Raw genomic sequence first — 23,528 nt, 5'->3', positions numbered from 1 at the left:
TAAGGAGGCAGATACACTCAGTCTATCAAGTATCATTACGCATCAATTAGGTCTGAGCACACTGAGCCTCAAAGAGTTGAATATTCAGACTTCTAACTTTGACTCTGAGCCTTAAGTCTGTCATCATTTTGATCCATTCTTCTGCGTCGATACGTACAACATAGTGCAGAAACCCTGGGCCGCCGCCGATATCATGGCTAAAACAATGAGTCCTTTGACAACAGTGTAAAGCACATTCAATTTTTGCTAATTAAAACATCTTCTACATTGATTCTTTCTTCTCTTTAGAAGAAAATGTGTGTTTGCTAAGGTGCATATAAGATGGGTTACATGTTTTTTAACTAGCTAACACGCATGGTGATACTAGTTAGCACCTCGAAGGCATTAACATTAGCAGCAAGCTTGCTGGTTAGCTAGGTTGTATTAAATCACAGTATCACCGGTGGCACCTGTTCACCAGACTAGCTCAACGGCTAGCATAAGCCTGCCAGATGCCTTAATTTGGGCCCCTCATTCAGACACTCAGGGTGTCCCATACCTTCATAGTAGTAACAGACTTTCTTCTTTGTCCCACCAGCAGTTGTGTACACCATACTTGGGGCACTTCTTCAACAAGTTAAGTTTAATCGTTTCTGTAGAGGGCCATTAGGATGGACGGCATCAACATAGTGGAACACATGATAAAGCGGAGCAGTGGGAGGCATAACTGCACAGGGGAGGGGTGGCCACTCACAAGTCAGACCAGACAGCAGAGAGAATGACAGACATTATACTGCTGCAAAAACTTTGTTTTTATTGTGCTGAGGATATTTAAATGTACAAAGAAGGGAACCAAAAGAGGGAAGACACGAGGGGCTGATGGATGACCTGGCAAGAATAAGTAGAAACATAGCACAAAAATATGCTTACTCATGGTTTATGTGATTAAGTGATTAACTGACTTTCCAGGGGAATCCAGTAAAGGAAAGGCAGAAATCCAAAGTACTTTAATTATTGCTTTGACACAACATTAGATGTCAATATCATCATTGTTACATTTTGGTCTACCCATAATTGACAAGTGATAACATCTCAAGTTCCCTTCCTGCTCATGTTATTAATAAAAACAGTAATAATGAAGGATCCTACATATTTAGAGGAGATTTTGACCTAACAAAAATTAAAACAGCATTCACAGCAATTGATAGCATTGTCGGGTACGCCGGCTCCCTTTTTTTATTTTACTAGAAAACATCTAGTTGGCTAAGTAAAACCTTATGGTGGGCCAACTTTGGCCAGCGGAACTTATATTGGGCAGCCCTGCATTAGGGTAAAGGAATGCCCTTGGCAAACATGGCAGACCCCATGGACTAGGCATCTCCTTTTGTAGATATTAATAGCCTAATTCTAAGGTAATGAAAACACAACGGTTCTTAGTGATCTCAGGTGATTATACATTGATAAAAACATAGTTGTGAATAGTTTCTTTCATTTCTGGCAATAGATCTTCCTAAATCCTACACACCTAACCTTAAAGTGAGAAGCTGGAGCCCGCTAGAGAAACTTCTAGCCTGGCTCAGCTCTGTCCAACATAAAGAAATATGCCTATTAACTCTATATCGTCACCAAACCATTGTATCTAATTTGCTTAAACTATAGCCAAACTGAAATGTTAAACTCATCAACTACTGGTTTTGAGGGAGGTAGATGCTGTACCCACGTTGTGACAATCAGTCATCTATCAGGCACTTCTGTTCCTTGCTACAGCAATAAAGCTGTTCATTGTCACCTGATCCAATCAGAGAGGTAAGCACGTAGTAGCCTCTTAAACAAGGGTGTCCGACTCAGGGCCACATTATGGCTGCCCTCAACGTTGTTGCTGGTTGTAAATATAGGAATTCATAAATGTATCGTCATATCATATTATTAATAAGCTCTCTGACTTGGTCTGCGATATTGTTTCTTGCCAAGCTGACTCTGATCATGGAACTGCTTCAAATATAAATCTTCTGAAAAACACTTTTACAATTGATTTCTTCAGACACAACAAAGCTTTCAACGCTGTGCTATTTTTTTGTGTATCATTTGTGAAGTAATTGTGTTGAGAACACAGTCTGCCTTTTAATCCTTTGACCTTTATGTTGCATTTATTAGTAGTTTAGTTAACAGTGGTTGTTCTGTGTTTGGTGCCAACTTGCTTCGGGCCTTATGTTTCACACTTTTTCTCTTAAACCACAAATTGCCATTTTTACATTTCTGTTTTAGTTGGAATAAACAAAGAACATGCAACATGTTTTTTTTTCCACTTATACTAATCAAGGGTAATCAATGCCACATATCAAACTGGTATCGGTTTTCTTTTCTATTTCCCAAAATGCTGGACAATTCCTTTTAATGACAATAAAAGTAAACAATAAATCAGCAGACAGAGGTTTATATGTACTTTTAATGTCAACTTTTTTAACCACACACTTGAATATTTGCACAGAAACAGACACATATTGCTAATCATTATAGAATGAACAGTTTGTTTGACAAGAATAATCAGAGAACAACATTTTTTCACTATGGCTCTAACTATAAATCTTGATTGCACATTGAGTTTTGGTCAAATAAACAACATAATGGAAAATAAGTGAACGGTTTTGTTGTTGATCAAATGTCATTTTATCATCTTATAAAAAAGTTTTAATGAAAAAGGCTAATCTTAACAGCCTTAATGGAAGTGTTTGATAGTCTTTTACAGAGTGACAAAATAATAATCTCTTAGTGAATCACACAGTTCAGGACTGGATTTTTTGTCTTTATGGTGAACAATTATAGTGGGTGAATTCATTTTTTTCAAGATCAAGTACTTTGAACTGAATATTTTAGTCAAACCATCAAACCATTTTATTTCATAATTCACACGTAAAAACTAACTTACATCAAGTTCCTTTTATATTTGGTAACATTGTCTTTCTTGTATTAAATTCAGTCAAAGTGCTATTAATATCTTTTGAGATCTTGTAGCTTGGCATTTGAAAAAAGAAAAACCAATCCAAGGAATCTCATTGAAGGAGTCCAAAGCTCATCATGGCCAGCTGAATGTCCTACCAGTGATCTGGTAAAACTTCTGATTGAAGGGGTGAAAGAACTTCTGCAGTTTAGCCACCACTGTTGGGTCCACCTCTGGATGGATGCGGCCCTTGCTGCCTGCCAGGCACTTGTTGAAGACAATGTTAAATCGCAGACAGTAAAATCCCCTGGTGGCATTGAAGTACAGGTTATACTGGGTGATCCTCGAGGGGAGGTTGAGGAAGCGCTCGACTAGCCGCAGCTCTGGCAGTGGGTCCGTGATAAGGCGGTCTCCATCTACGATGTGGAACTGCTCCACAGGAAAGTACTTCAGCCAGCGCTCCAAATGTTTGGTGTAGATGCTGGTCCGCACTGCTTTGTACTTTGTGTTCACCTCACAGGTGTTTGAGTCAATGGCCAACTTCTCAAACTTGTGGTAGGTCTTGTTTTTGCGCTCCTTGCCCTCTAGCACTTGTGTGTAGTCTGACACAGCTCTGGTGGTGGGCTCGCGGACAATGATCAGCAGCTTGATGGAGGAGTTCATCTTAAAGATGCGTTCAGGGACCTCCTCTGTGATGAAGTAGGCAGGACTCTTCTCAATAGTAATCTGATGAGGGAAGGAGAAGGGCATTTTCTCTCTGTACCAGTCGATGCCCCTGGCATAGTTTTGGTCATTGTCAAAGAAGTGGATCTCCTGTGAGGCCTTGACCACTGCTGGGTGCAGGTTGAGCATCTCCAGCAGGGCGCGGGTGCCGCCTTTGCGCACCCCAATGATGATGGCCTGAGGAAGTTGTTGGACAAGGTTGTGCAGGCGGATTTGCTCTTTAGTAGCATTGCCCTTGCGTAGTTCATGGAGCAGGCCACGCTTAAATTGCAGAGTACGGAGAGGGATCTGCTCTGGCTCAGGTGGGGGCAGTCTGCTCTCAATGGGGCAAATTGGTTGTAGCCTGAAAGAGAATAAAACAAAAAACTAACACAAAAAATGATTCAAATGAACTGTCTGGCAGGTTACACTAATGATACATATGTTCCTTTGGAAGTTAGCAACTTCTTAGTGCAAAATATTTAGAAAGAACTAAACACTTGCTTTGTAAATGATATCAATGTCAGTGTTGACTGACTGCATATAATTCAATTGTTTTTTTTTTAAATAGGATAATTAACTAGGAGTCGTTGACAGTGTTTATGTCAATAGACACAACTGGACAATGTGGTGATTTCTCTTGTGTTACTGTAGCTATCCTGGTATTATCACAATGCCATTTACCATTTATCTGATGGAGATCAAAAAATAAGTATGGAGGCTCACAACTCCTTCACACGATCAATCAAGTCATCAAATAAATAAAAAACTGATTCATTACCTGGACACTTGCAGTGCTTTATAGGCTAAAATAAGCTTTTTCTGCCAGTCTGTACTGATTTAGAGAAGCAGCAGTAAATGTATTCTTTAGCATTACCATTTAAGAAATTAAAAAAAAACAATAAGACATGCCAGATTATTATCCAAATTAGTGTAAATAAAAGTATGTATTATGACAGAGATTACTTACCTATCCAAGGTCCCAACCCTGGCCACAAGATAGAGGACACTTCCGATAGCAAGGCTGCCCAGAACGAAGAGCTTCTGTCTCAGCAATGCCTGCTGTTTGAATAGCATGGCCCTCCATCAATCTTCAGGACTGTGTCTTCAGCCTGCAGAACACATAAACCACTAATCACCAGGGGAAGAGAGACAGCCTAATTTCTATTAACACACACTAAATCAAGTCTTACAAGTGATTAAGCCACACTCACACATGCCTGAAAAGTGCTGCAGTGCCATTAGAGAAAATGCTCACCCAACAACCATAATTTAGTTACATTTATTTATTTATTTCTGCCAAATCAAGGATTAGATTTATTCTAATGTACAGCTTTTCTAGCGTTCAGACAGAAACAATATAAATAATGATCATAAAAAAAAAAAAAACTGGTATGAAATAAAATTGAAATTATCATTTGATATAACATTGCAACAGTATTTATATTATCATGCAATTAATTGGCAATTTTTCCTTCCATGTAGCAAGCTTTAAAAATCCACTATTGGTCGACTTCTAGTTCCCATGGAGATTTTTTGTTGAGCTAAGTGTGTAAGCATAAGTGTTTTCTGAGTAGATGCAGGCTGTTGTTCCAACTTTAAACGAGCTGACGAAGACTAAATAGCAAGCAAAACTGTCCAGTGAACATAGTAGAGTATTAAAGAGTTGGTGGAGTCATAACTGAATAAAAGGAGAGTGAATATTGAACCTATGTTTGTCTGGTCGGCAGAAAAAACAACCCCAAATAAATCCTTATGTTATGTCGTAGGGATTAAACAATGTACCAGATGTTGTGATTAAAAACATGTTGCAATATTGTCATGGAACTGTGATGACAACCACACTCTATGATTTAACAAGGGAAATTGGCATAATGCATTCTTCTACTGCTCCATGTCATTGTATTGGTAAGTTTTATACAGTAGAGAATGTAATCATACCACTCAAAAAGGGATTTGTTACCATAAAATCAACCCTTCTCCACTTCTGATTGGTTGGCTTCATTGGTTTTCCAGTTAGTTATTATAATTTTTTTTATTTTTTTTGCTCAGTTCGGGGCACTACAAGCTTTTAACACAACACTTACATAACCCTTACTTAATGACACAGCAAGAAAATACAGAGCAACGGAAGAAGTAAAACTGTGGTAAGTATAATAAGCACAATATTGAACCTCTTTAACCACTTTTTGGTCTTGTTAACAGGCACTTTAGTTGCTGAATGCTCTCATATATTTTCCAGCAGGTCACTTACTATATTTCTCTGCCATCAAGTGCTAGGCAACTATTGTACAGTGAGTTTACAGGTTTACAGCGATTTTAATACGAAATACTGTAGCTGCTTGCTTCAGCTGGAAACCACAATAACAAGAGTGGTGACAGTCACTCAAAACAATTAAGTTGCAGGCCATAAAAAACAAAACAATCTGCTAAAATGAGCTAAAATGCTCCATAGAGCAGTGGGGCATAATTCATATTACACGATCATTTGATCTAGTGCTAATATAAAATACTGACAAGTGCAGCTTTGTTCTTTCAGAAAGCTTTCACTTAAGAAGTAGTCAAAGCCAACTCCAAATCACTTCCAAATGAGACAAAATCATGCATGAAAAAAGGATACACAGACCAAAAAATATCCTTTTTAACTATATACAAAATAATGAGATATTCCCACAGACTGTATCCAAAGCCATTCTTCTTTTTAACCTCATCTATTGTTTAATAGGGGTCCCAGACCTTAAAGCATTCTTGTCTTGTTTTCTTCTTGATCAATGAAAGGATGGATACCAAAATCAAGCATGTGAAGTCAAATTATGTTGATGCTTATGGCTCTTTGACCAACAATGAAAATGAAAGAATTCATCTCTTTTTCCAAGAGAGGGCACTACATCCTCTCATACAGATGGTTTAAATGTTTGTGTCACTGTAATTAAAGAAAACAGTTTCCTCCGGTGTTTTGCAGATTGATAGCTTGGCCTTTCCTGCATCTGCAATCATACTACAGTGTGACTGGGAAAATGACATTGTGGAAAAAAAAATCCATACAGAAGTCATAGCATTGTAACAAAAGGACCAAGTGCACTCTAATCCAGCCTTAAAGTTACCATTGTACCACTGCCAACAGAGCAGATCCAATAGAGCATCTCATAAACAAGTAGAGAGAGCTTTTGACCCCAGTGTGACTAGAAAACATTTCATTCATATTGCCTCTTGGTGACTTCTAAAGGGAGACCAGCAATTTCATCAGTCTGATAAAGCGGAAGAATAATGCCAGTTAGCCAGAGGCCAGCCCTGCATTTGTGGAGCCCCATTTAGAAAAGAAATGTTTTTTATTACAGCTTGTGTCTCTCACTTATTTCAGAGTAAGTCATTTATTTCAAGAAAATCTTAAAAAAAAGAAACGGTCACATTATAAAGCACAGGACAAAAATGTGATTATATTTGTGTCTATTGTGTATGTTCATGTTCTTTTTTTTCTTGCTGCTAAAGCCTTCCTTCTTCTGGTGTGACCACTTATGGTGGCTAATGTTGGCTGAATGTTTTTCAAGATAAGATGTTGCTCTACAGCAGACACAACTCTTAGTTTGCAGACTTCTCCACCTACTCTTGCTTTACTTTCACTGCTTTTCGGAATACACCAGTATCCCATAATGGAAAGTCTATTTATGCCATAAATGGAAGAGACATTGACAGAATATTAGTATACACTTTTGTCATGTTTCAGGTGGGTTTTTTCTTATTTCCTGTTTATCTTGAAGCTTTACCCTCATGTGTCATGTGTTGCTTGTCATTTCCTCCTTTTGTGTGATTTCCCACCACTTTTCAGCCTCAAAAGCTGCCAAATCTTAAAGAATGACCCAGCAGACACCAGCATGCAGGGCAAGGCTAAATATAAATGATGCATCGTTCTTCTGCACTGCTAACTAGCAAATCAATGGACAAGTTTGTGAAAGGACTGCTAAGGTAACGTAATGCAGAAGGTGAATCTACACCAAATGTCACAACTACCAAAACAAAGACAAGGAAATATAATGAGGCATATCTTGCCTTCGGCTTCACCAGTACTATGGTGGGTAACAAGGAGAAACCACAGTGTATTGTGTGTCTAAAAATATTTGTTTCTGACAGTATGAAGCTGAACAAGTTAAGACACCATTTGGAGATTTCACATCCCGAACACAAAGAGAAGCCCACTCTTTACTAAAGCAGCACATGTGCCTTCAGATGCTCAACTTGCCTTCTACAAAGACTGTATATTAATAGCATACGTCAGATTCATTGATGGCAAAGAATTGAGGGAGGATTTGCTTTTCTGCAAACATGTTACTACCAGAGCCACTGCAGACAAGTTGTTCTCAGAAGCTTGACATTTTTTTATCTGCAAGGGGGCCCTGCAGAAAAAGTTTCCGACCCAATGGGCTAACTAATTAACATGCTCACCAGTTGGATAAAAAACTCCTAGCTATCCTTGGCAGCTGGCTACTTAGCTGACAGTCCATGGCTCAGTTAGCCAGTGACCCTAGTGTTTGCCAGGACCAAGACCACAGATGATTTGGGGAGTCACTGCAGGAAATGGTTCTAAGGTCAACTGGGTTTAGAGAGGGAGTGAATTGAGGATGTATTTTAATAAAACCAGAGGTGATCCTGGAAAGACAAACCAATACTTTGTTGGTGACTTATATCATTAATGTCAAATTTGAATGACGTATAAGTATAAGTGGAGAGAAAAGTGGTAACAATCCAGTTATCAGCAGAAAGGGGACCAACATTTGTCTGGAAATGCTTTAGTTAAAGGAGTCATCACCTGGTTTTTTACATATCCAGTCCTTCTTGGATCGCTTTGGATCAATTCTTGAAACTTATTAGAAAAAAAAAAAAATCAAAAAATCAAACATAGAGCTTGTTCTGACACTTTTTCATACCGCGACTTTCTCACGCGAGATTATGCGCGAGGTTTTGACCGGTCCGGATGTGCATTGTATTAATATGTAATGAGGCGCGCGTTGATTGGCCGCAGGAAGGACAGAGTCGGAATGGGGGGCGAGCCTGCATGCACACACGGACTCCAAAACATAAACAGCCCCCTGTCATGGCGCACACACTAAATGACGAACCTTACGGAATTCAGGCATTTATGTACGAGCCAGAGTCGGAAACCGAACGGGAGAGTGAAGAGGCAGAGACGGTGGAAGAGACACGTTTACAGCAGGACGTCTCTGAATGGTAAATTCTTTTTTTTTCCGTCTTACTTTTCACACTCGTGTTTTACATGTAAGACCTGAGTTTTAATGCTGGCGGTGACGATGTATGGCGTGAAAATGACAGAGAAATAAGCAGATTCTGCGTGCTCACTCTGGCTGAGGACGGCTGTGAGCCGATGCATTATGCAAGTAGCCTCCTGTGGTAACGTCACCACAGGAGCAGAGTCAAAATCTCGTGCTTTAGGAACGCGCACTATTGTGCGCTATTCCTGTTCGGAAAAACAGCCAAAGCGAAAAAAATAAGCCACTTTCAAACTCCAGCTTTTCAGGCAAGTTTCAACAGAGGTCCAACACCAATATGCATGATTTAACGAGAGAAATTGCGATTTCCGGGTGATGACTCCTTTAAAAGTGCACTCTCAGTAACAAACTTGGGGGGAAAGTCTGATCAGAAAAATCAAATTCCACTTGGACCATTTCTCACTGCTTAGAGATAAATGTTCAGGTAAAATACAGTTTCAAAACTGCAGGGGGAGCCAAGAAACCAGCCACTCATAGGCACAAATAATGCTCAGAACAGCACCAAACTTCAGCAACAGTACAAATAGGGTCCCAGCACATAGTTCGAGGCATCAAACATCTGCTAGCTTTGACGTATTTCTATTGAAAAGAGAACACAACTCACCACTCTCCTGCAGCAGCTTGCTCGGGAAGCCCTGACAAGAAGAATTTAATTTGGGAGTCACTGGCAACTGACCTATTCCATCGTTTCGGTATAAGGATGTGTTGTTTTTACTGCCCTTAGCACTACAAAGGTTATTTGGTCGTCAAACCAAGAGAGTTGCTCAAAAAAATTAGTAAGCATGATGGCACAGTCGTTCTCACAGCAATAAGATTCTGGGCCTAGCATTTGCTCAGTATCCATCCATTAGCTATACCTGCTTATCCTTCACCGACTTAATTTGCTGTCTTGTTTTCTTGATTTTGTTTTTCATCACAGATAGCACCCTGTCAATGTTAACCGCCATGACATCATTGTCAAAGTGTACAAACACAGGATGTCCTGCGTCGCACAGACGAAAATTCTCTTCGCCCGTTAACTGGTCTGTAGTATATTTAGTCCTCCTTTTAGTATTAGCTCAGCTCACTTGGACCATCAACAGAAGTGGTACAAAAAATAGTACCAGGTATCAGGTATTATCCATACTTTTCCAATATAAAAAAACAAAACAGAATGGTTCCAAGCAAAGCTTACCATGCAATGGAAATTGGGCACAAGTCAGCCGTGTGATTGACCGGTGACCTGTCCAGGGTGTACTGTGCCTTTTACCCAATGTCAGCTTGGGTCAGATCTGCAACTCTGCCAAGTTACAAGTATAGCTAATGGATGGATGGCTGACTAGCAAATAGAATGGCAATGTACTGAGATGAATAACTTGATTGAACAAGGGAAAAGATCATATAGTGTCCAAAGTGAAATGGACACCACATGATTATGTGGACCATAAATGTGCTGTTGATATAATGGCAATTTCTCTTATTAGGGCCACTAATAAGTCTCTTAAGACTCTCCAGCTGATCCAGAATACTGCTACGCTTGTATGACACAAACTAATATTAGGGATCATATTTTTACCATACTAGCCTCTCTGCACTGGTTTCCTTTAAAATACAAAATCGAAGTTAAATCCTCCCCCTCACACACAAAGCACTTAATGGCCAGGCACCAGCATATCTTAAAGACCTCATAGTACCCTATTACCCCCCTTGAAGGAGGCAGAGTCTCTAGCTATCCTGCTCCTCTCCTGTGGAAACTGCTTCATGTATTGGTTCGGGAGGTATACATCCTTTTGTAAGTTAAAGAGTAGGCTTAAAACTTTCTTTTTTGATAATGCTTATAGTTAGGGCCTGCAGAAGTTCTTAGCTATGCTGCGATAGTCTTAGACTGCCAGGGGGCTTTCCATAATGCACTGAGATCCTCTGTTTTCCTCTCTATCTATACACATTCATATCCCATAATGCATGTTACTAACTTGGCATCTTCCCCAGAGTATCTGCTTTCTCGTCTCAGACATAGCTGTTACTACTGCTTTTTTTTCTCTCCACTGTTGCTCACTCATCAAGTGATTGCTCATGAAGGAAATGTTGGGTCTCTGTGAATAAATCAATCGAAGAGTACGCTCTAGACCTACTCCAATTAGAAAAATTGTTATTAGTTAACTTTTGTTGTGAATTGATATATACAAATAGATTGAATTGATTGCTTTCCTTAAGAATTTCATATTTCTTGAGTTATAGTGGAAATATTTAATATTTATCTATTGAGGACAGACAGGTGATCCTCAAGGCACGATCGATTGTATAATTATCCAGTTTGCCATGAGGAAATTCATGTAAAGAAGTGTCTTTTAGGGCAGACTGCCAAAACATTCAGTCCTAACCATAATCTCTTCATAACAGGGATCACCCTACTCTGTCATTTTTTCAATTTCTCTCATTTCAGCTGACTTCAGATCACCCTGCTTTCCTCGATGTTTGCTACACTTAAAACAGAGGTGAAATAAAAAGCAGGTAACCAGAGGTGGGTAGTAAAGTTGTACACTTACCCTGTAACTTTACATAACATATACACACAGTATATCATTTAATATACAATGATGAAACTTCACAGACAGAGCATTATGTCCTAACATACCTAAATACATCATTGTATGACTTCATGTGATTGGACAGTGCTGGATATGGGGGCTCACAGCTGATTGTGATGGTAACTGGGACTTGAGACATCTGTGCTGGAATGACTGAACTTTAAGGACCTTGTAACATGTGGACATTAAATACTGTAGAAGACAAAACGTAAAAAAAAACTTTATTTATAACATTGTATAATAATGTAATAGTTTGTGATCATACTTGAGAGATCCAGATTATGAATATGGTAGTTAATATGGCAGACAATCTAATCAGGAAATGATGATTTGTTATTGTTTCACAGATAAATACAGGTGTCTGTTCACACACACACACACACACACACACACGCACACATACACACACACGCACACACACACTTCTGACTGAAATTTGTCATGAGTGATCAATCATACATTAGCTCACAGCTTTGTGGTCTAATAGACTGAGAAATGATTAGAGACATGCTGACTGGCTTTCTTGTATGTAATTAAAACACTGGAGAGCAATGTGGTTTACAGGCTGATAACAACTATAATTAGTTTCTAAATACTAGAATGTGGAATATATCAATGTGATAAAAAAAAGTGGCTATTTGTGGTGACACAGCACAAAACAGCACAAAAACTGGTTTAGTTATTAAGGCACTGGCTGTGCTGCGCTAATAATCCGTAGTGCTCTGTTCTCGATTGCACAAGGGAGTTGGTAAAAATAGACAATTTTTGTAAGACTGAAAACACTATTGTTGGAATAATAAAGCAAAGTAAAAGGTTTGTAGTATCGAACACGCGCGCGCACACACACACACACACACACACACACACACACACACACACAGACACTATAAAGTGTGGTGCCTGGAAACCTTAACAGGGACTCATGCCATACAGTTAAAGTAATATGTTGTTACTTTCTTTTCATCAGTTGGCGAATAGTGTGAATAGTTTAATGTCCAACCTGTAGTCATTTTTACCAGATACAACTAGCTTTCTTTTTTTTCAGAAAGCTTTATTTGGAAAGTGTAACTAGACATTGCTTACTGTATGTATTTTTGTTAAACTAAGACCTTCATGTGTAGACTTACAAGACAGAGAAGAATAAAGCCTCAATAAAGCTTAAAACTGGGGTTGGTCGATGTGTTCAGAAGCATTCTTTATCATATTTTTATAAAAACTCTTAGCATACAGCAGCTTGCTCTGCCAAACAAAGCAAGAAAGTAAAAGACCGAACTGGAGATGGTCACAAACAAAAAGAAGTTGAATAGCTCAAGAGGTAAAACGAGAGTCAACATTGGAGTGACTGTTCAACGATGGCGACAACTGATGGAGTCGAAGGCCTGAAAACGGACGCCATTGTAGATGTGTCTCTGTTGGACAGGTATCAAGCTGGTTTGTTTTGGTTGGGGAAATGTATTATTGCTCTGCATTATGTAGTCAATGTAGCTAATGTTAGCTCCTGTGTTAGTGTTATTAGCGACTAATCCCGGCCATTCAAAGTACAGTCAATGTGAAGCATAACATGCCACGATGGTTAATGTCCCGCAACATTTATAAGAAGTACTGCATTATTTTATAAACCTGTCAGTAAGTATTGTTTGGTTGGTTGACTCAAAGTTTATGCTGTCAATTAGTCAACGGTACCCATCCAAAAGTCTTTCAATGGCATAAAAGTCTCGAGAGGCACATACTGTCATGTGTCGGTGGAATACCAGCGGATTAACAGCGGCATAGCACCGCAAGGACCGGTATACCAGTGCGGAGATCGGTATATGCCACGGAGCAGCAATTGACATACCTTCGGCCACTTTTCAATCTCAGCAGATTTAATCCATATAGCAGTGTTCACACGTGCACTGCTACCCTGGGCTGTTTGTGAGTGTAACTTGATGCTGATAGCAACAAGGATCACACCACTGTTATTCATGTAATATTTGTCTTCGATGGATACATTTAATATATGCATGTGTCCTTCTTTCATAACATGTTGGTTTGCTTTATATTTTTTACATTACTTCCTGTATATAGGTGTGTATGTTAATTGTACTGTATATTGTCTTAACATTAAAAGGTACACTATTTTTGTTGTGTTATTCATTCATATGTGTTCAAAAAAATTCAATAAACAGAGTCTTACCTATTTCAGTTTTTATTATAAGTGCATCGTGTAAGGGGAAGAACCTTAATGGGTTGGTTGTTTATGCTGGAAGTGTACGAAAAAAGGTATTTATCATTTTAAGGACTTTATTCAAACAAGTTAAACGATAATGATAAACGAAATAGTTCCAGCACTTGATGTGATTGCTCCAAATGTAGTTTGAGGCCTGTAAAGTATCAGATGAGCAACATGATTAGATACTTCTATGGAACAGAGCTTGACTGTCCTCAGCATACTGTGAACATATACACTTTTAATGTTCAATCACAATTCTATCACATTTTAATGGTCAAGTACATCCTGCTTATATTAAATTATTTTCATTTGATCTATTCATGCTTTTGACTTGAAGTTACAGCCCTTTATCCTTTCTACATCTTTCTGTGTTTATTGTGATGAGCCAAAACACACATTCAAATGGTGAAAAAAGTACTTGACAAGAAATGTGATTCTTATTAGGGGACTTATGCATCCAAATTAAATGCCTGGTCAATATACTGTACAAACACACATGGTTGAAGGTGGTGTTTATCAGAAAAAAAGCACAAGTAATGTTCTTTCTTTAGAAACCTGCTCATGTGCAATCCTTTGAGCTTGAAGATCTTCAACTGTGGGTCATCTTTTCTGAGAACACCTGCTCTCTGATCTGTCGCTCTCATGTTCACAGCCTCTACTCTGCCTCCTCTCTGACGGGATGATGTGCTTCACTCTGGTGTGTACATGTCATCAGAGTCAACGATGCTCTCATCATGGAAGCTCTAACATGCAAAACATTGCATCATTATGAGTGAAATACAATATTCACTTTTGTTTGTTAATCACCAAGGGTAACAGAAGAAAAGTGTAGCACCACTGATCTTGCTGTTTTAGCTTTGTCCTATCTAACGTAACCATAGCCAGCTGCTGCTAGCTAACCAACAATAACTAACACATCAGTATCATTTTTCAAAACAATTTCTGAATGCTAACAAAGCTAGCTAGACAGCTATCAATACAAGCAATGGCTATGTTTGTTTGTGTTCAATATGATGATATTAGGTGTTAACTTACAGGTGACTGAGACATGAGGTAGCAACTTGTTGTGAGATGTGGTGATGAAAACGATGCACAATACACTCTTCTTCCCACCGCTCGTGAGGACTCAGGACTCCATCAGTGGTATTCAGCGGTTGTCAGAAAGCACGTGTTCATAGTATGGGGGGAGTAGCTGGAGAGAGGCCTGAGTGCGGGGAGCGGGTTTACTGGCTGAATACTTTCAAAATCTAGCCAGAGCTTGACATTTTTCTCATTTTCACCAACCCCAGCTTAAACGCCACTGACCAAGCTGCTGTTTTTGGTAAATAGGAGTGAGAACACGTTGTTCAAATAGGTACAGTGAGCTACAGTAGCTAATCCACTGCTTCCTGTTTTTTCTTTCAGTCACACTCAGAGACAAATGCTTGAGTTAATTTCTGTTAAACTGAAAACTACAGTTGGCTCTCACTACTAATTTGAATTGAGTTTACTTTTCCCAAATCTTTACAACAAAGGTTGTGACTTAAGTGTAATACGGACCAGTAGATACAAGGGATACACTTACGAGAAGAAGTCCAAAGTTGGAAAAATATGATAATTGTCCATTATGTATTTTAATTGCTGATAGTTTGGGCACAGTCGTATTCAGCTGGCTCATCTTTTATTTATTGAGAGAGCCTGACAGCAACTATAAATGGCAGTAGCTACAGCCTACTTCACACATTTTATCCTCTGACAGAACTGGTGCACACTCCAAAGTGTCATCAAAAGCATTTACATGGAAAAAAGAACAAAGTTAATAATATGCATTTGGCTCTTTGTAAGTAAAAAAAACACTCTCCAAAGTTGGATGGAGACAGACAGCAGCAGCAGCAGCGTACTGTAACTCCTACTGTTGGATTTGAGTCAGCTAGGGACATTGTGGCATGAGGAGAAGAGGAGACAGAGAGAGGGCAGAGCATTGATGAATAATTCACCACTGTGTGCTTTATTATTGTTATTGATCTTTGCTTATGCACAAGGGAAGGATTCTTCTGTTCAGCTTAGAGCTCCACCCTCTGCTGACCTCCACTCAACTCTATCAAACCAGGCGCCCATTTTGTGATATTACACCTCCATTATTTATCACCTGCCTCTGCAGATTCCTTTGTCTCCAGCTCTACTGTGGCATCCTGTTATCATAGCACCTGTGTATTTACAAGAAATACCCACAGACACAGGTATGCATTTGAACATGTATCTCCTTTATGCCCTGCCACTACCAAACTGCTCATATCTAAATCTAAGTCACTTAATCCATACTTAAAAGTGTTCCCTTATGTGCACGTGCATATGGCACTGGCAAGCATGCACATTGTAATGTCCCTTTTTAACAACCAACAACACCGTGAACTTTTAGGTTTATTAGCAATTCCAAAAAAAAAAAAAGATATTGTTGCCTTCATCCTTACTAGTCAATTGTAGCTTTTTGTTTTTTTCGAACTAAAAGTTATAATGGTCATGATTGGACTTTGTGGTGGCTTGTTTGTGGTCTTCTGTGCTTTTTGTTTCAGAGGTGAGGCTGGATGTGGCTTTGCTGCTGGTCGGAGCTGTGCTGGTCCACACACCTGCAGCGCATTGAGTGTAATCAGTACCTGCCCAGACCTTTCGTCTGCACGCTGCTAGATTATTGTTGCCAGTTCCAGTGGTGCTACATCCCTCCTTGAATCTATAGAATCAATGCATTTAGTAAGCTTTCTTTCGTTTACTCGCCAGCATTTTAATCCTGCCTTCCTCTTCTTCCAGTGTGACCGGACCATTCCTGTGGACCAGCTCTTCTACCACTTGCCACCGATCACAACCCTCACTGCCTGAGCCTGCCTCCTGCATAACCGTGAGTCTCCACCTGCACCACCCTGGGAGCAACTGGCCTGCCCTCGAGCTCACCATCTCTTCCTACCAACAAAACCTTCTTATGATCATTATATTCACCTCTCAAATTCACTACTGGTTTGGCATCAACTTTTGGGTCCACTGGTTGTATACTTCAACCGTTACAATTATTATGATTTAATGATATATTATATTTGATAACGTATACATATTCTCATGTTAAAAAAATAATTATGAGGTGCAAAGTCACTGTGCGCAAAGCCTGGACATGTCACAATTTAAAGTAATGTAGGTTAATAATCTGTTGGTTCAGGTCCTTAACACAATTTCGGCTTCTGTTCCTGTGCCGTAACTCTTAAGCTACTAGTTTTGTGTGTGTAGGTCAGGTGAACTGCAGCCCCAACCTAACCACGTATTTTTGTTGCAAGGACCACCTAGACCACCTGTGAATGTGATCTGAGTGATGGGTTCCATGTATGTTCTCAACGTATCTTGGGCGCATTCACATCTGTACTTTGAGCTGTCAGTCTATGACTGGCTCACTCTCAGAAGTTCATACCAGGTGTGAAAGGTGACAAAAACAGTGGGCAGAAACTATAAAGCTCCATGAAGCCAAGAGGCTACAGATTTAGCTGGTAATCTACGCCTGTAACCGATTCTACATGGTTATTTATTTGATACAATGTACAAAAAACATTTTTTATAGTTGAACTCAGTTCATATTTAAGCTTTTTATACTTAAAGCCTGACTTCCCAAAGACAGGCGATAATAATGCACCCTGCCAGTACTACATGCCACAAATCTTCTGGCAGTCCCTGGTGTGATTTATAAATTCTCACAGCATGATGACAACTGTCACAACAGAAAGATATCAACATGATTAGCTCTCTGGCTCTGCAGCTGTGAGAGCAGTTGACCCTTGTTCTAAATGTTTTGGTTTTTTTTAATCCCCGGACACAGGAGGCTAATTACTACATCTAAGAATGAGCCTGTGAGCTGTCTCACACAGCTCTGACATGACAGCAGAGGAATACTGCTGTGTGACCATCAAACACCAAATCAGACAGCAATCATAAACTTTGAGACAGCAGACAAAGAAGAGGAGATATCCCCACTAGGTGTGCTTTTTTTCAAGGCTCAAGGCACTTACTCCCATTTTAACAAGCAAGTCCTACACACAAATACGCACGCACGCACACACACATACACACACAGGCACCCAATACACAAAGACAACACAAAGACACTCTTTGAGAGGTTCAGATGAATGACAGATATGTCATTTTAAGAGCTGTGAGAACTTACAGCTGAGCACATATGACTTCAAACATTATTCTTTCATTGTGAGCTTCTCTTCTCTTTACTTTAGGTTTTTGAATAGATGCCATAAGGGCATAAAAAACATTCCCAAAGTAGGCCAGAGTTGAGTGGAAATTAAAATTGCACTTGACAGCATCATGTGTTGAATTATATTTCATTTTATATTATACATCCTAATCATGGGTGTACATAAAAAAATTGACATAGAAAACTAAATAAAAAACAGTGTATATTAAGCAAAGGAATCCTTCCAACCCATTTCCACCTGGTATAAGCATTAGCCTCGAAATCTTAATCTTGATAAGTAAAAATCATGTAATGACATCATCCAAGTGTCCCCTGGTCTGGTTCATTTTAAATTAGATGAAAATGTGTAAATATGTGCATCTAAATTATGTGCTGGTGCACCTAAATAAAAAGGGTAGGCACACTATATAAAAAGCCCTTTGAGATGTTTCCTTCTGGTTCTGGAAAAAAAAGGAAAAACAATAATTGATGCTACTGTAAGCTGCTTCTGTGGCTGTATTCTGTGACTTTGTGCCTAATAAAGGAGAGAGTGAGATACAACTGTTTATTACATCTGATAAGCACCAACAGCAAACAGTGTTCATAAACTATAAAAAGCTCTAAAAAGATAGCTGTCGTCTGCGAACATGTGCTATTCGTGATTGCACAAAACAAAACTTGTGCATTCCAGTAGCAATCTCTGTGGAGACTGGTGTAGCATTACCATGGCTGTATGCAGTATTATCATTATTATTAGTTACAATGACATGGTGGTTTTATCAGACCTGAGCCAAGTGTCGGCATTTGACAAGAGACAAAAACGTTCAGTCTCTCAATTCTTTAAATTAGCGTTAAAGCCTTGCTTTAATTGTCTACCTTTTTGCTCACACACTGGCTTGCTTGGCCCTTGTTTTTCTGTGTCTGCTTTGTTGATTTTCTTAATCAACAGTATGTTTACTGATTTTTTTCACCCATGATTTAGTTTTTATAACAGCCGATAAGCCATGTGTTGAGCAGGCTTGTCTTCACTAATTTAGCCTATCAATAAGATAAAAAAACAACATAGTATCGAATGACATAGCAACAACCAGGCTTAGATGAATGAACTGTATTTTATATTCGTAAATGTATACAAAGAAAGATGGGGGAGACAGTTTGGTTTGGCCCAATAAGGCTGATAAAAGTAGAGGCCTATTAATTTCACACAAGCCAAACTAGCAAGTGTCAGATTTGACCGCTTCACAGCGATTTCCATCAGGAGTCTAATGGTCCATTCAAAGCTGAATTGCTTCACGTCATGTCTTTGCCTGTAACATGGTGAAAACTAACAAGATTAAGTAAGAAGGCCTGTTTTTGGCTTTTGAGTTAAGTGCATTATTAGAATTTGTAAGTGCAGGGCAACTGTTACAGTGAAAGGGAGGTGCTGGAGAGGGTGTGTGGGTTTGTGTGTGCGTGTTTATGTGGTAGGAGGGACTCTGAGCTCTCTCCACCTCTTGAGAGAATCCCGAATCGCATCACCTACAAAAACCTTCTAGCCGAGAGTGTGCCTTCAACAGACGCTGAGCCAACAGCCAACACTCCCCAGTGGAGATGCTCCTGTTCTAACAAGCAGCTCCCTGTTTTGTTTTCTGCAGCTCTGGGTGGAGCAGGGAGCTGTTGGTGGCTGGCTCTGGCCTTACAGGTAAATTGACAGACAGGCGAGTGGTGTTGCCAGGTCTTAAAGTACAGCATTTCATGTCTGCACTTAATTCCCAGCACTCCCTGCTTACCTCTGTAGCTTTATTTCATCTGGTTTCCTTCTATTCGCCTGACGTGCTGTTCCCTACTACTAGGAACTAGGGGTTGCAAGTAGATGTCACAGGGGCTGGAGATCCGGGTACCAGGGTAATCAGGTGTTGTCTGGGCAGCCGATGGGGAGCCAGAGGCTGGAGTGAGCCAGGCAGCTGATGGGATACTAAAGTAAGGTGTCTGGGGAACTGCCGAGGGAGAACCAGAGGCTGGAGTTGGCTAGGCCGCTGTTGGAGGACCAGAGGCACAGGGTCAGCTGGCTGGCCGGCAGAGAACCAGGAGCTCTCCCTGACCACCAATGGGGAGACATGTATAAGATGTCAGCTGGACAGCCAAGCAGGTGACAGGTACAGGTGTTGGCAGGGCCACCAACTGGGAACTAGGAACAAGTGTTGGCTGGACAGCCAAGGGGGGACCGAGGACTGGAGAAGTGTTGACCAAACAAGGGTCTGGACAGGCACTGACCAATCCAGGACCATAATTGGTGTTGGCTGACTTGGGAATAGACAAGACATCCCCCAACTCAGTGAGAGGCAAGACTTCAGACAAGACCCTCAGCAGAGGCGTCAGTCTGGAACCCCAATGCAAGAACTGGAGAGGTGTCTGCTAAGACCTCCAATGCCAGAACAGTCAGGACGTCTGGACAATGGACACGCAATCCAAGGGAAGCACGTGCAGAACAATGGGTGCACATTAGGGCTGGGAAAAAGACACAGGTACGCAGAAAACCCAGGATGAAGACACGATGACAACAGGAGTGACATGACAATGAGAACAGAACAGACAAACCAAGAAACAGTGAGGGAAAACACAGGCTTTAATTCATAGAGATCATGTAGGTATGCAACGTCCAGCAGAACAGCAAAAATTGCTTTCCAAATATCCAACAGGAGATAGTCAAACATGCTTGGTGCTTTTTTCTTGTTCACACAGATGAAATAGTAGTATGAAGATTTTATCAGAAACTTATGTACACACACACAAACACAGACACACCAGGGTAAACAACCCCTTCATCCCTTTAAGGCTGAAGCAAGCACAGCCTATCCACACAGGTAAAACCTTGTCATCTCATTTCATAGCTTGACTAGACTATGAGGGGAGCAGAGGGAGGAAGGTGACAAGCAGAGGTTAAAGCTAAGTAATGTGTAAGTGATGAGTATCTGAGTCATGAAAACACTGCAGGGATTGCTGAGATATCTCCCTGCTGAACAACCAGCTCACGCCATTCACCTCCTCGTTCATCAGCCCAGCCTCTGATCTGCTCCTTTTTATTGACTTGAAATGCAGCAACCTTGGGCCATCCTTATTGCGTAGCTCCAATCAAAGACTAAGCCATGGATATTTTATGTGTAAGCCCTTCGAGAAAACCTTATCAGAGCTGAGGTACGTCTATTTGACAACCTCACCTGTAAGTGACACTGACACTGATGTTAGCAGGGTTTTTACAGTCTATGTGAACATACAACATATGCATGGAGCTAATTAGCCACGCAGCGTGTATAAACCTCTGAACTGTTTTTCCAGACAATGAACATCATTTGATTTCTTCTGACAGGCCCTCTGCTCTGCTTTCCGAGTGTAGGTGTTTAAAATTTCATCCACCTATTTAAGCCAGGGCCTATGACTGCCCGCCATCTTTTCCCCATCAGGCTGTTGGAATGTAGCATAGCAGGACATACCTGTCATCTGTGTTTCATTAAGCTTTTGTTACATAGTTCAGATGGTTCAATATAATTTCTTGGGAGATAAATCAATATTATGACTTCACTTCACATGAAAATGAAAATTATTGTCCCATCTCTTAGGGTTGCACTGATACAATTTTTTTCAAACCAAGTATGAATATTTTCAGTTGTGTACTTGCCGATACTGAGTACCGATACCGATATTTCTACCACAAAAATAACTATTAGGTTACAGATGCACTGAATTATAAGACAGGATTTATTATCTTCTCTGCTTGTTACAACAATAATTTTACATCCATTGCTTTAAGAAGATGATGTTATTGAATACTAGCATCTCATTTTGTTATTCTTGTTTTTTAAAGTGTAAGTACATTCTGGCTATCAGGTGTCATATAGTTGTGACTCAGGAATACATCATGGATAAGAATCAAACCTTATGGTTGGTTGAATTTGTATTTAAGATTACTCACAAGAAGTACAAACACTAAACAACTGAAGAGACAGAACAAATGAAATCTTTCCAACACGATTGCTGTAAACACACCCCAATGAAGTCTAAATACTTTTATTCTGATGATGCTCTGTTCATAGGATGCTGATCATATTCATCGCATCTCTCAGGTAACTGACATGTCCATATGAAATATGGAATGTCTGCCTGATAGGAACACCACGTCCATATTGCCATTAATAATGTTGATACTGAGACAAACATTACATTTTCCAAACCAGAGCATTTCATCTATATCACAGTCTGTCAGTTCACATCATTTTCTGATGATTCAGTAGATTGGGTTGTCCAGTAATAAGAAGGTCGCTGGTTTGATTCCACAGTTCCCCCAGCAGGATGTCTAAGTATCCTTGAGCAAGATACTGAACCCGAAATTGAACCTCTGCTGCCATCAATGCCTAAATGAGTATGTGAATGGATTAGTGTGACAAGTGTTCTAAAGCGCTTTGAGTGATCAGCAGACTGGAAAAGTGCTATAGAAATGCAAGCATGTTACCATTTTCAGATTTCCTGGTCTGATCACCATTCCTCTGAATTACATTTACATTCAGCCGAGACTGATCCACAGACAGACAGGGAAGTAAACAGGAAGCAGCACAGCAGCCTGCACAAAGACACTGTGAGACCAAACTCAGCTGTAGATAAATAAGTTGTTTTTTTCAGGAATCGAATCGGTGACCGATTAATTAGGGATTTAACAATAGACCAAATTTTGCTATAACACTCTGAAAAATACTGCGCTACCGTTCTGGGACTGTGGACTGGGACTATTTCTTTTCTTGTAAAGTTCATGGATTTAACCTGGGAAATCGGTTAAAATGCATTTTCCTGTCTCAGGCAGATAGACTGTCCGTTACCGCAGGGTTGCCATGCCGCTACTCTGGCCCATCCGGCCTGTCTGCTTCACCTAACAAGCCCAAAGACACTGCTGCTGTGACAGCTGGACGGTGTCTTTATAAATGGCAAAACTATGGCTCACAATCTGTTGCATCAGCTCAGCCTCTGGCTGTTTTTTACAAGCCATCCGTGAGAAAAACACAACCTCAACCCAAAAAACACCAGTGAACCACTGAATATACAGTTAGGAAATAATAACATGTCAGTTACGCTGACAGAGATTTTTGGGGCTCTGGCAGTCTGCTGGACGACAAGAGAAGGCGATGGGTTGCACCTGCAAACAAGTGCCTATTTTCTACTGTCTACCTGTGTCCCCTCCACCTTGATGCTCTGGTGGTCCCCATTGTTGGGGAAGCTACATTGCAAGTGTAGCTTGTAAAACTACATGTAGTTCAGCCTGGCAGTAGTTTGTAAAACCAGTAATGGTAATGGGCATGCTTTCGTTTAGTTTCTCATGAGAAACTTTAACTCACAGAGTGTTTGTGATGAAAATAAATCACCACGACCGTCAGCCCTCCCGACCGAGACTTCAGAGAACTTTGCCCCAGAAAACAACCTCTGTCCCTGCAAGTCAGACAGCGACCTGTTAACTGATGGTGATTATTAACTATGTAATTTAGCGTGAAAAAAGGAACTTCGTCACCTTGTTTTGTGGGTCAATATCTCAATCACTACACATTATAACAGCATCCATATGATTATGAACTGTCCGCGGGTTTAGATTGACAGGGGACACCTGGGAAACACCGATGTCATCAACATG

The 23,528-nt window shown here is 40.1% G+C and overlaps 1 protein-coding gene and 1 pseudogene across 6 annotated transcripts in view; both read right to left on the bottom strand.

Moving 5' to 3' along the window:
* The window catches only part of LOC115574198 (histone deacetylase 2-like), a 37,705-nt pseudogene extending 37,112 nt beyond the window's left edge, over window positions 1-593 (bottom strand).
* A 1,814-nt stretch (window positions 594-2,407) lies between these two features.
* The window catches only part of LOC115574195 (heparan sulfate glucosamine 3-O-sulfotransferase 5), a 108,472-nt gene continuing 87,351 nt past the window's right edge, over window positions 2,408-23,528 (bottom strand). For 5 of the 6 annotated variants that reach the window (XM_030405537.1, XM_030405539.1, XM_030405536.1 and 2 more), the window contains 2 exons: window positions 4,590-4,731; window positions 2,408-3,983 (listed from right to left, as the gene is read on the bottom strand). In XM_030405537.1, coding sequence (XP_030261397.1) covers window positions 3,053-3,983; window positions 4,590-4,696 — 1,038 coding nt within the window. In that variant the 5' untranslated portion in view covers window positions 4,697-4,731 and the 3' untranslated portion in view covers window positions 2,408-3,052. Of the gene's footprint in view, window positions 3,984-4,589; window positions 4,732-14,235; window positions 14,424-23,528 lie in introns of all 6 variants that reach the window. The other variant, XM_030405538.1, reaches the window with a different exon arrangement.

Source organism: Sparus aurata, chromosome 22, assembly GCF_900880675.1.
Source record: "Sparus aurata chromosome 22, fSpaAur1.1, whole genome shotgun sequence".
Taxonomy (NCBI): Eukaryota; Metazoa; Chordata; class Actinopteri; order Spariformes; family Sparidae; genus Sparus; species Sparus aurata.
The sequence above is the reverse complement of the archived record's forward strand: the minus strand, read 5'-3'. Positions and strand labels throughout refer to the sequence as shown.